General features: G+C 40.0%; 1 protein-coding gene across 2 annotated transcripts in view; it reads left to right on the forward strand.

The window, feature by feature from the left end:
- LOC139355625 (CUB and Sushi multiple domains 1) overlaps positions 1 to 10,781 on the forward strand; it is a 2,038,620-nt gene extending 2,027,839 nt beyond the window's left edge. For both annotated transcript variants that reach the window (XM_071067488.1, XM_071067489.1), the window contains 2 exons: positions 3,510 to 3,642; positions 7,356 to 10,781. In XM_071067488.1, coding sequence (XP_070923589.1) covers positions 3,510 to 3,642; positions 7,356 to 7,515 — 293 coding nt within the window. In that variant the 3' untranslated portion in view covers positions 7,516 to 10,781. The remainder of the gene's footprint in view (positions 1 to 3,509; positions 3,643 to 7,355) is intronic.
- Positions 10,782 to 13,965: the final 3,184 nt, after the last annotated feature.

A 13,965-nucleotide genomic window follows, 5' to 3' on the forward strand; every position in this document is an offset into this window, starting at 1 on the left:
ATGTCATAGTGCACAGCGTTACTCACGTAGGAGCCACTGGCTGTACCTATAGCCTAGGTGTGCAGTAGGCAACACCATCTAGGTGTGTGAGTGCACTCTGAGGCTGCAAAATGGCCTCACGAAGCATTTCTCAGAATGTATCCCCCACATGAAGTGTTGTGTGACTGGATGTGCATTTGTTTCAAGAATGAGCTTTAGAAAATTGAATGACCTAGCTTATCACCCTCCTTCTTCAGTAAAAAAATGTAAATTTATAATACCTAAATACTGTGTTTGATTTATCACCATAGTAGCAGCAGCAACAGTTGCACAACAGTGGCGGAACCAATAATAACAAGTGGAAGGAGGGCGATGAGAGAGGATGAGGGAAAGGGGAAAACAGGGAGCGGGAGGAGGAGGGAAAGGAGGGTAGCAGAGGGATCACACACGCTGTCCATGTGTTATTGTAAAGACCCTCGTAGGATAATGGTTGAATGAAATTGCAGTGCCTCTTTAGAGAGCAATTAAGTAGGATGTAGCAACACTAAAAGGCACAAATTCTGTTCGTCAATAATTCTACTTCTGAAGATTTGTCCTATATAATGTAGACTCCTGCTAATGCATAGATAGAGGCAAAAGATTTCATTGCAGCATTATAGAAGATACTAGAAATACCCTAAATGTCCCTGGACAGTAGACTGGCTAAATAAATGTTGTTATGTCTAATCAGTAGAATACTACACACCTTAAAAAATTAAATCTGATTCAAATATGCCAATGGAAGAGCCTCAGAAATATACTGTTAAGGTTAAAAAGCCACATATGCAACATGCAAATAATATTACCAATTATAAAAATGAGGAAAGAGAAAAATAATCACATATATTAAGAGTACATTGTTGGAAGGACAATTTTTAAAACCCTCAACTCTAAAGAGGAACTGCCTTGTAGGGCAAGGAATGATTATTTTAATTTTCCTTTATATTATTTGTTTTCATATCCCTTTATGCCATCTTAATTAGCACCATGTGTGTATATTAACCTTCAAATTATTAAAACAAGGGTAAGTAACTGAAATTAACCAGGAGCTGCAGACATGTAATAATCTCACAGTACGTTTGGTTATGTAATTCACAAACATCTTCTTATGTGGTGTTCTTTGTTTTCATGTGAGGTGTCTTGGGACATGTAGATTTCCCAGCATTTTATTATTTGAATTTTGATATCTATTATGGATAAAAGTGTGTAGCTTTGTTTTCAGATAAAAGAAAGTAACTATGGTTAATGTAAGTAGAATACACATTTATAAGAATGAGACAGAGAGTCCCAGAATTACAGAAACTTGGAGATCAATGTATGGCAACATAATGGAAACTAAAACATATTTGGGTGCTGAAATGCTATAAAGACAAAACTTTTTTTAAAATTTTGCAAATATATATTGAGCACATACTGTATTCTAGCTTTTGTTGCAGGTTCTGAGGATTCAAGAGGAAAGCTAACCAAACCAAACCAAACCAAACCAAACCAAACCAAACAAAAACCCTGGCTTCAGGAAGCTTCTATTTTTGTGACTCTGAGTCCGAGTGAACATTCCCTCTGTGCCAGGCATTGTTGTAAGCCCTTGAGATGTACTAACATATGATTTTCACAACCAACCCATGAAGTTGGTGCCATCTGAGTAGGGCACCACTGCTCTCTGTTGGACAGCACCAACCCTGGTCACCGGACATCACTGCTGCCACCACTGCTGCTGCTAGGACCACCCTCAATGTGCGCGCACACACACACACACACTTACGTTGTCCCCAGGGTTCTAGAACCCCTTCACCCATGGAACAAGTTTTAAACCATCACAGAATGTTTTGCATCCCTCACTTCCAATACAGTGCCTGGGGTGGGAACATCCAGTTGGCCTCACTCACTGCACATCCATAACCTGGGTGCTCAGATTGCAAGAGAGCAGACGTCTGGCTTTGCATGATGATGGGACAAATCTCAAAAAGATATGTAGTTGTAAAAAGCCAACATTATTCCGAAATATGTTCCTATTGGATGTTAATATTGTAAGCAGTCATAATCCTACATCGATTGAAGCAAATGGCAAATAATGTCATTTGAAAGTTTTTATATGAAAATTAAAGAATGTTGATACAAATAGTGATTTAAAGATTTTTAATATTTGATTGATTTTTTGCATTTCTGGTTTATATAACAATAAATAAAGCAACATCTCTTTGAATTTGACATTTTATAAATTCTGGAAATATGAAAACCAGATCAGCTTCTTCTTAACAATTCTGCTATATTGAGATGACGCCAATCATAATTCATTGCACACCTGCATTAAGTGACTCCATGCAATTAGACCAAATCCATCTCAAAATTGTATTTTGTTAGTACACTCTTCAAGAACTTGTTTTCTTCTTTGGCAACAGTTGCTTAATAAATATTTGTGGATTTGAATTTTTAATGCTTTCCTCTCAGTACCATGCAATGAGACACTCCATAGTCGTGTATTATAGAATGGATGATTCTATCACCTTCATGATACATGAAGTATTTACATTTGCCTTCCTTTCTAATGGATAAAAGGTATATTTTAGGCCGGGCGCAGTGGCTTAGGCCTGTAATCCCAGAACTTTTGGAGGCCGAGGTGGGCGGATCATTTGAAGTCAGGAGTTCGAGACTAGTCTGGCCAACATCATGAAACCCTATCTCTACTAAAAATACAAAAAATAGCCAGGCATGGTGGCGGGCACCTGTCATCCCAGCTACTTGGAAGGCTGAGGCAGGAGAATCACTTGAACCTTGGAGGCGGAGGTTGCAATGAGCTGAGATGGCTCCACTGCACTCCAGCCTGGGCGACAGGGTGAGCCTCTGTCTCAAAAAAAAAAAAAAAAGAAAAAATAATTAATTAATTTAAAAAGTTGTATTTTAGCATTATTTTGTGTCTTCATGGAAACTTGCATTGTGACGTTGAACTATATTTTTTTTTGAGTATTTCTAAATTCTGATGTGAATTTCAGAATCTACCTAAAATAAAGGCGGATCAGATAGCACCATCCTATTCACATATGAAGAATGCAATGCCATTTGTATGCATAACTGGGATATTTACATAATTTCAATGACATATTTTGCTGAGTCTGGCCTTAAGACAGAAACAAACAGCAAATATTACTGACCTCTGAATATAGAAAACATATATAAATGTTTTCAGTTAGTTTTTGTGAAAATACCTATAACTATAAACAAAAGTCAGGATGTAAAGTGACCCTTTTGCCTTTCTCACATTTTAAATGTTGGGACTCTTTCGTAGTATTCTCCATGATTAGTAGGAAATAGTTTTTTGTCTTGGTCACTAAGTAGATATTAAAATCTTTAGAAAAGAATATCAGTTGGTTTCCTGTGAAATGGTAACTCCGTCTGCTTCTTGTAGAGTTCATATCCATTTATAAAATGTATCATACTTATTTCTTCAAGCAGAGTACAGTAACAACAAATTGAATATTTCCTTTATCTTCCAGATCCCTTAAACCCAGATCAAGACTCTTCGAATCATTACCACGGCACCAGCAGTGGCTCTGTGGCGGCTGCCATTCTGGTTCCTTTCTTTGCTCTAATTTTATCAGGGTTTGCATTTTACCTCTACAAACACAGGTACTGCAGAAACACCATCTATTTGAGAATGTTGTGAGTGTAAACTGTGGGTTTAAGTAATGGGCATGGTCTCGTGCTCACATGCACACGTATTTTATATTACTATGCAATGTTCTCTTTTTTTGTAATCAGCTTTTGAGTTCTGGGGTACATGTGCAGGATGTGCAGGTTTATTACCTAGGGAAACGTAAGCCATGGTGGTTTGCTGCACAGATCAGCCCGTCCCTCAGGTATTAAGCCCAACGCCCATCAGCTGTTCTTCTTGATGCTCTCCCTCCCCTCAACCCCCCACAGGCCCCAATGTGTGTTGTCCCCCGATGTGTCCATATGTTCTCATCGTTCAGCTCCCACTTACGAGTGAGAGCAGTGCACTTTCTTACACTAACGATGCTTATTTCTGAAGATTTTTTGTTGTCTTTTTTGTTGTTTTCTGCCCTACTTTTTAAGCAGGATACATCTAAGAAATAAGAGAATAAATGACTGAGTTGAGAAATAACTTTTTTCTTTCATGTTCAATTGAAAGATGAAATAAAGGATTCTATCTCTATATTCAGGCTCCATGGCCAGCCATGAGAACCTTTAGAAGGTATTTCAACCTTCCAGCAAAAGGTTGAACAGAATGTTCTCTATGGCCACTTTCAACTCTGTGAATCTGTGATTGATAATTGTTTCACTGATTCCTTCCTTCAACAAATACAAATGTAGCTCTTTATATGCAGTAAGCAATATAGATGTTCCATCTCTTAAAAAACTGTTCGGAATATCCATTAATTTGCAAAACTCTACAAACTGCAAAATATCAAAACTTGGGGACAACCAGCTTTAGTGAACTAGATCCTTTCCTTGGGATGAATGTGGATGCCAAAAAAAAGGATTATTTTGGAGGAACTATAAACTCCTTGTACATTGTATTCATATATGGATAATACATTCCTGGAGGAATCTGGAAATGCCAAACTACTCAAAAATACTATTTGAAATGGTAGCATTAACTACAAATAATAAGAAGTAAATTATGATCCCCTGAAATAAAATTACGTAGGTTAAATAAATATCAGTATATAATACGGATATTTCACTTAATTCTGGTTAACAGAAAACAGAAAAACTGTCATGATTTTTTTTAGTAACTCATGAAATAGCCTCTTTAAATATGTGCTTTCTTGTAGTCACTTTTGAAGTACACAGTAGAGAGAATGTTGCTTCAAAGGTGTATTAGCCGCTTGTACCTATGTCTTCAGTTCCCTATGGCTGGTAATGTTCTTTCTTTAAGAATATGACTCAGTGAAAAAACATTTCAGATGATATTTACAAAATGAAAGATTGGCACATCTGTATTAATTTTTTGGAAGAAAAAATACCCAAAACACACAAGTCTGATGAGCCTTATCCTTGAATTTCTGCTCAGGACTAGTTTAAAATTTAGTAAATGTAGAAGGATATGCCACTACCTTATCCAATAAGATGCCATAATTAGAGGGGCTTCTCTTCTTAAAGGGATATGCACTAAAAATGTATCTTCTTTCAAAGGTTCCTCAGGGTCATATAATATCCTTATAGAGACACATACTGTAGGAACTTATAATTCCTACAAATTTATTTTTGTTTTTGATTGGCATCCACATTAACCCCAAGGAAAGGGTCAAGTCCATTAAAGCTGTTTTCCCTTAACTTGCCTGCAAAGATGCAAACCTTCATGTAAGTCTGGGATTGTCTTGGCCTTTAAAAAGATAACCCCACATAATTATATATGCATATTTATACATAAATATGACTTCTGATTATATCTTAACTTTAAGACAATGTAGCATTGGGGGGTATATTCAAAATACACACCACTTTTAGTCATTAAACCTGAGCATCTTCCCTGTCGATGTTGAGTAGTTGGGTGTCTCCGTGAAGGCAGTGCCTTGGAAAGAGATCTCAGATTTCAGAGCCAGATATAAGGGAGACAGCACTTATTTTTATGTAAACTTGATGCCTCCTCTGGGCCAGTGGGGAATCTGTCGTCATCACACCTGCAGTCTCTCCCTTCCTGACACTGCACCAAGACCAGGAGGCTGCCCTGCATGTTGAATATGAAGGAAGCTCTTCCCTCTCACAGCTCTCAAGAGGGCGGCTATGAGGCCACTGTGACTTCTCAGTCTGTTGGGTCTTTTCATCCTCTACTTCTGTGCCATAGAAGCGAGGGATGGTGGAATTTTTGCAGAATCAAGGAAGTCCAGGGCTCAGTTGCCAGCAGCACATCAATTCATTTCCTTCAAGTTCTCACCACCTGGTCAGGAAAGCACCAAGCCTGTAGCACCCTCTACACTGGCTTCTGAGGCTCTGCAGACATATTTCTTAATGAATTGGCTCTGTATTCCTCCAGAAAAACCCGGTTTCTGCTCATTTTTGAGTCTGTTGCTTGCATGTGGGGAATTGCTTCCTCAAAGCCCGAGGTCCTGACAGCCCTCTGCCAGGTGCAGCTGCACTCGTGCACGTCAGCATCCAGCTGCCGCCAGTTCCACTCTGGGGTTGCATTTCCCTAGACATGAAGGGACTGTGGCAGCTTGTGATCTGGACGATTGAGTGAACATTTTAGCCAGGTCTTCATTCACGAGGGGCTGGATTTGTTTGCTAACTATCGCTGCTGCTGGCGCATTTTCCAAGCGCAACGTCGACCTCTCCCACTCCAAGGGCAGTTACAAATTGCAGTTCTGCCGTTTTCTCAGGGCCATGCACTACTTACTTCTCTTTTTCTTAATGAGCATGTGTAACATAAGGAAATCTACTAGTAAATGACTCGGCAGAAGTTTCTTGACACCCGATGTCAAATGATGTTTTTGCGAGCATGTTTATGTCCATTAAATTTCTGTTTTTGCCACGTGGCACATTTTTCTTATCTGATTTCTTCTGGAATAAGGAAAGAATAAAAGGAGCCAGAGCCAGACCAGACATGATTCTGTCTTTTCAGTCTGAAAATCCTCTAATTCTCTATCATAGGTTGTATGTACGGGTTTTCTTTTAACCAGAAAATGTGATAATAGTTTAATAATGAGTATAGTTCCTTTTTTATAAACAGATTCATTTTTAACTCAACAGAGACAAAATAAAAAATAATTTTTTTGTGAATATTAGTAACGACAGTGAACTAAAAGCTTAAACTTGAAATTTAGCTTAATCATACAGCCCAAAAAGCTAGGCATATGCCCACAACCTTATTTTACAGAGTAGCAGAAAGTTTTGTGACTTAAACAAGGCCATACAACTTATCAGTGATAAATAGACATCCAAAACAAAACCAGTCAAATTCAGCCTTTAGGACCTTCCCAATTTCCCTGGGGCATTTGTAGGAAGCATAAATAAATCTTTGATCCCGGCTACCCAGGAGGCTGAGGTGGGAGGATCGCCTGAGCCCAAGAGGTCCAGGCTGAAGTGAGCTGTGGTCGTGCCACTGCGCTCCAGCCTGGGCAACAGAGTGAGACCCTGTCTCAAAAAATTTTTATTTAATTTTTGAAATTGCTTCACTTTTTAAAACCCATTTTATATTCCCAGTCACCAATTTAAACAAATAAACTGACAGGTGTGCAGGTGTGGACGCCTTCCTTCTTTGCAAACGTCCTGGCTGTACTACTCCCTGCTCTGTAGACATTGTCTCCTGCACCCAGTCCCGGCTGCTAAATCTCCAACTGAAACCAGGATTCTAATGATTTGTTTTCTGTTTTCCTTAGAACGAGACCAAAAGTTCAATACAATGGCTATGCTGGGCATGAAAACAGCAATGGACAAGCATCGTTTGAAAACCCCATGTATGATACAAACTTAAAACCCACAGAAGCCAAGGCTGTGAGGTTTGACACAACTCTGAACACAGTCTGTACAGTGGTATAGCCCTCAGTGCCCCAACAGGACTGATTCATAGCCATACCTCTGATGGACAAGCAGTGATTCCTTTGGTGCCATATACCACTCTCCCTTCCACTCTGGCTTTACTGCAGCGATCTTCAACCTTGTCTACTGGCATACGTGCAGCGGGGATCTCTACTGAAATGTGCCAGAGTCTTCTGCGGATCAAAGTACACCTGCGTTTTCATTCCGAAAGTGGGTTCTAAATGCCTGGCTGCACCTGTTTGACATCAAGGCACACTCCAGGAAGACTGCCACGTCACGCCGACACGTCGTACTCAATGCCTCAGACTTTCGTATTTCTGTGTTGCTGGGATGCCTTTCAATGCAATCTTCTGGGCTCGTGGATCTGTCCTTCGGGTGCGGTGACAAAATGGTAGTACCACAATATGTGTTCTCTTGTGCGTGTGTGTGTGGTTTTTTTTTTAACCCCCATGAACATGAATACTTTGAGAAAAATAAAATAATAAGCTTTCTGGAAGAAGACACCTTTCTGATAGAGGCACACACCTACAAAGGCTTCACTCTGTCCTTCCGAGACCTGGCAAGCTTTGAGGACCTCACAGCTCCCCTGTGTGTTCATCTCTAGGGATGTTTGCAAATTTCCCAATCAGCTGTTCTGTCGCAGAATGTTTGATGCACAATTTTTTGCACTAGTGTGTTATGAATGACTGCGTAAGATTCTGATAAAAAATAAATTATTTACACAGGGTTTATACACACTATCCATTGTATATAAGCATTCTTTCATATTATCAAGCTAACCATTCCACCATCAGCTTAGTTGGAGTGTTAGGGAAAAGTATTCCTAGATATGGCACAGATTTAAAAGGAAATACAGTATTGAAGAGATTTATTTTATTATTGCTTCAATTAGCTCCATTTATGTGTTGACTTCATTGAAGAGGTCCAATGAGAAAATAACAGAAGCCTCCTTATTTCCCAGGTTTTCCTCCTTTAGTACCATCCTCATCCAATTACTGTCTCTCCGATACTACTTAATAGCAGGGGGTTTGCAGAAATTTCTGTTTGCCATGTAAAACTGTGAATAGTAACTTATTTTAGATAGTTGTTGAACTTGTGAGTTTTAACTCACAATGCAGCCTTCCCTTTTGCAGTTTTTTTGTTTTCTGTTTTTTGGGGTTTTTTTTTTTGTTTGTTTTCTTTGTCTTTTAGTGTGCCATCGATCTTTGATATTGCATTGAAGGACAATATACCACAGTAGCACCTTGAACTCAGTGAAAATTGTTCAGGATCAAAATACTAAGTGTTCTTTTAGAGGGAAGGAAAAAGTACACACACTGTCCTCTCACAATGATATATTTTATACATTCATTTGTTATTTGTTTCATGCTTTATAATTCCAGATGGAAAGGTAATTTCAGTGACTTTTCAGGTTTAAATTACATTACAGGTAAATGAAAAGTTATGGTACAAATAAAATCGGTATGATCCCCAGGGTGAATAAAAATCAAAACATGAAGTAGAAGATGTGACCATGAGGATGTTTATGTAACAAATTCAAAGTGAAGATCATGTTTATTTTTACTTGTTTGATAAAATATTTTTGAAATGATAATACTTATTTTATTATTTGATATTTCAGTACCTATCCAATTGTGGCAAATTTTCACATTTTAGATTGGCATTGGTAATAGAAATGTCAGAATGTTCAAATTGGCCTTCACGTTGTCGGAATGAACACATTCACACCTAGCTTTAAGACTGATTTATCTGTCGGTCTACTGAAGGTTTCCATGTAGGACTTCAAATGTGAATAAAGGAAAAGCGGTCAGGAAAACAGGGCATTCTCTGGAGAGTCACGCGTTTTGATTTGGACATTTCCGTAGAGCTCGGCTCCCAGTGCTGTGTTCCTCAGTGGAAGGGGTCTCTGCGGTCTGGGGACTCACTGGCCTCTCCTAGGGACTCCTCTGTCTTGTGAACCCCACACTGTTGGATTCCGTATCATTACGCTGAATTCTCTGCACAGTTTTCCCTGGCCAACCTGCCCACATCCTTGGAGATTTGCTTTGCCAATGGGAATCCTTACCTTGCTGTTTCACAGTAGACTGCTGGACGAGGTCAGTGGGAGTCGTGCTCCTAACACACACACTGAACGAAAGAAAGAGAAGACGGTTGAAAGTGTGAGGAGGCTCGTGTGCAAGGGAGAACAGGGTTACTATACATATTAGGTGTATATATATACATACATACATATATATATATTGTACATATCTAAGTTTGAGTCATTCAAACTAGGTGCAAAATGCTGACTTCAGAGTCTGAATTAATGTCTCTGTTCCCACATCCCTGACCTGCTCCCTGGTCAATGATGCTATGAAATCCTGAAATGACAGGACATACATACATACAAGAAACCACATATCAGATTAGATATGATTTTCCTTTGTGTGCAAAGTCAAACTGTCCTAGGGTTGCCAGTTCGAAGCATGTTATTTAAATGAAAAAAAAAAAAAAATCAGTGGAATTCTCTTGTGAGAATTCTGCCTAGTTTCTTCCTAGGGTTGTGTGCAGTGTTGAACGGAGTCTCCGCAAGGTGTTGGAGGATCTCGTTTTAGGGCAGTAAGGAGCTGTGCTTGCTGAATTAGGTCTAGAAGACTCTTCCCTGAAGGCAACAGGAACACGCGTGAGGGACGCGACCACACGCTAACACAGGACATGTGCTTCAGAGCTGTTTAAAACTGCTGCTTGTTTTACACACACATCTTGCCTTTTTTCAGGCTAGCTGCAATAATTTTTTTCTTCTGTAAAATATTTTGTAAACAACAACAAAAAAGCTATTATAAAAAGGGGGAAAAAAAAAAGAACGCTGGCATTATGATCAGGAAAACCCATTGTCATCGCCGACCCTCCCTCCCGTCCCACCACACGCTGCTGTCACGACGTAGGTGCGAAAGACCTTTTTGTACAGAGATATATTTTTTATGAAGAATTTGTAAAATTATTAAATATGCTGTAATTTTTTGATTAATGTAGGTACATTGTTAAAAAATAAATGTTTTTACAATACAGAACTGTAATTTTCCCAATAATGTAAAATGTACCATCTCTAGCTGATTTTCAGTTCCAATCCTATTACACATGTATTAATATTAAAGTGGCCTGTTAAAATGAACAGTATCTTTTTTTGTCGAAAAAAATTATAAAGAGGGTGTAATATAGCCTGTGCAATGCCACCAATCTTTAAAGCAAATCAGAGTTCTAATTAAATATTTAATTTTAGATTTCTATTTTTGTGTGTGAATTTATTTTCGCTTTAATATGCGCACCTGAGTCCCTTGCAGGGGAAGGAAAGAGAGTCTTCATAATGAGCCTTTATGGTATTCAAAATGAAGCTCCATATTTTTCCCATGACATTCACATCGTCATGATTAATCAACAGCACATTTAGCAGGAACCATGAAACGCAGAATAGTAACGTTGAAGCTGACAGATTTCTTGATGGTTTGCATTAAAAACAGTAAGAACCCTCGGTTTCCTTCAAACCAAAACCTACGTTTTTTATGATTTCTTTTCAATTTGGGAGCTCTGTTTGTAAATGTTCACCACACTAAAAAAATGACATGAAAGAGAATTATAGACCTACTTAAGAGAGCATTCCAAATATCACAGTTAAAGAAGGCGCAAAAAATCATACAGCTTTTAAAATTCAGAACCAGCCGTCCCCCATTCATTTCTGGGCTGAGAGAAAACACAAGTCCTTGGTGGCCCATCATGCTGAATGTCTTACAGTTCAACAGAATGATACACTAATTTCTCCGAGAGTGAAGTTATTACAACATGAAAAACAACCGATACTTTTTTAAAAATAGCCCGACGGTGGCTTTGCAGTGACCGAGTTTTGATGTCCAACTTGCAATCTGTATCTTGCTGGCCAGCAACTGCATTTAGGTGCCATTTATTGAGGAAATACCAAGTGCGAGACACTGCACTTGGTGACTCGCAGACGTTGCAAAACCCCGCCATCCAACCAAGTGTGTGTTACCACTTTCATCATTCAGGTGAAGAAGCAGAAAGATACGTAAGTTAGTTGATTTACCCAATCACGCACAGATAGGCAGAGCTGATACTACAGGTCTGGTTTCTCTTGCTTCAACATTCTTATTTTTCAAGAAACCATCACATTATGAAATGCGTCCAATATTCCCTTTCTTATGCAGTTATTGTTTTTTCTGAATTCTTCTGTTGTTCTACCTGTGAATCTTCTTTCACTTCATTGAGAAAATAACTACCAAACCTAAGAATTCAAAGGGAAATAAGTACTGTCATGAATTTTCACATTCCACAGAATGCTCATACATAATACACCCTCTTGAATTATTAACACATTGAGTTGAAGCTTCCTGGGGCAGCAAGAAAATAGAGATCCCACAATGTGTTCCACGCTACAGTTCTTTAAAATGATAAATAAAATCTGTCTTGCTCTGTGCCTTGGAGTGCTTTTCTAAAATTATGGGGGTCCTATAATTATTTGATGTACTAAAGGATGCAGAATAGGCGAGGGTGTTACCATCCATAGCATGGACATCCGTGGCTATTGAAACCCAGTTTGCGTCCTCTTCTCCTGTGGGAATGGCACCTGGACGTCCCCTGAGAGTCACTCCTCCCGATGACGATCAGCTTTAATGAGCATTGGTCACAATTCCTTGACTGTCCCCGACTGGGCGTGGGGGAAGCGCACTCCCGTGGTTGAGCTGGGGCTGTCTCCGAGGATTTGGGGCCTGACCTGCAGGGTCAGGTACATTTGGCTGAATTTACCCTCAGGCCCTCAACCCACCCCCTGCCAGGAGGTCAATCTTTCATTCCACAGGGTCACTTGCATTCCCACGACCTGGTCACTGGGCTTTTCTCTTAATTCTGGGAACAACCCCATATCTTTTTTTTTCCTTCAAGTTATCCAGGCTTAGTTACTGTTACTTGCAGTTAAGAACTAGACAAGCCATAATTACCACGTAGATTGAGAAAGAACCTCAGAGATTCACCCCGGCTCACAAAGCCTCTACGTGGCCAACAACTGGGGCTGCGCACTTCCAATCCACTTCCCTGAAAGTGTGAAACACCATCCTCAGCTCCGCTGTCTCCGAATGATATAATGACGAATTACTAGGCCTAAATGACAGTCACAACTGCTCAGACAGCTGATAGAGTTACTAACAGCCTCCTTTGCTGCATGTAATCAAAACCCTTCAGAGGGATGAATGCTTCCAGATGCATGCCCCAACCAGAGGGCCTGGAAGCCAATGGCTTTCCACAAGCTTCACGTTCTTTAGAGGATGGCAGACACCCACTATTTGCTGCTTTTCACTTACTAAAATGTCTTGGGCTAAAGGAGAGCAAGGATTGTTTTGCAATACTGCTCAGAAGACCTGTTGGTTTGCTTGCTTTAAGGTGTTATTCTTTTGCGGATATCACAGCAGCTTTTAGCTTATCACAGAATTTCTGAAGGGAAAGGGCAAGATGACTCACTTTCCTGGTTTTTTCAGGCTGTGTGGACGCCTTAGTCCATGGGATTATATATAAATGAAGTATTGAATGGGGGCTGGGCGTGCTGGCTCATAACTGTATTCCTAGCACTTTGCGAGGCGGAGGTGAGAGGATCGCTTGAGCCCAGGAGTTCAAGACCAGCCTGGGCAACACAGGGACACCCTGTTTCTGTAAAAAATGATAATAAATTAGGCAGCTGTGATGGCATGTGCAGTCGTGGTGGCATGCATCTGTTTTCCCAACATCTTAGGAGGCTGAAATGGGAGGATCTCTTGAGCATGGAGGTCAAGGATGCAGTGAGCTGAGATCTTGCCATTCCACTCCAACCTGAGTGACAGAGGGAGAACCTGCCTAAAAAATATATAAAAATGTACTTAACTGGAAAAGATAAGACTTATGCCAAGGGAATTACCTGATATTTCTTCCCACTATTAGTGTGCTCAATGATTTCTGAGCATTCAAAAGCCACCCTGCAACTGGAGGTCTGGGGCAGCCCAGGACAGGACTGCCCATCTGTATCAGGTCCTGGCTGTGTTGGAGGCGCCTTCCAAGCTTGGGGCATGGGGTGTAGCTCTGTTTTGGATGTTGTCATGATAGACTATGGTGTTCAATTCTGGTGAACCTTCCTGTCCTGGCATCTCTAGGTCAATAAGCACAAACTTTTGGGTAAAGTTGGTGAATCTCAATTCTCTACAAAAGCATGGGTCAATCTATGCACATTTTGGACAAGTAAATTGGAGCTGCATGTATTAATACAGATAAATCCCCAAAACATGCATTTCACTTAAGCAAAACAAAGTTGGGGAAGAATGTGGACAGTATAGAGACAGTCTTGCTCTCGAACGCTTCTCATTGTCAGAATTTTCCCACCACATTCACACAGTTCAGCCCAAGGCTCCCCCTCAGCCCAGCACCCTGGGCAGACTCCTG

Source organism: Macaca nemestrina, chromosome 8 (assembly GCF_043159975.1).
Source record: "Macaca nemestrina isolate mMacNem1 chromosome 8, mMacNem.hap1, whole genome shotgun sequence".
Taxonomy (NCBI): Eukaryota; Metazoa; Chordata; class Mammalia; order Primates; family Cercopithecidae; genus Macaca; species Macaca nemestrina.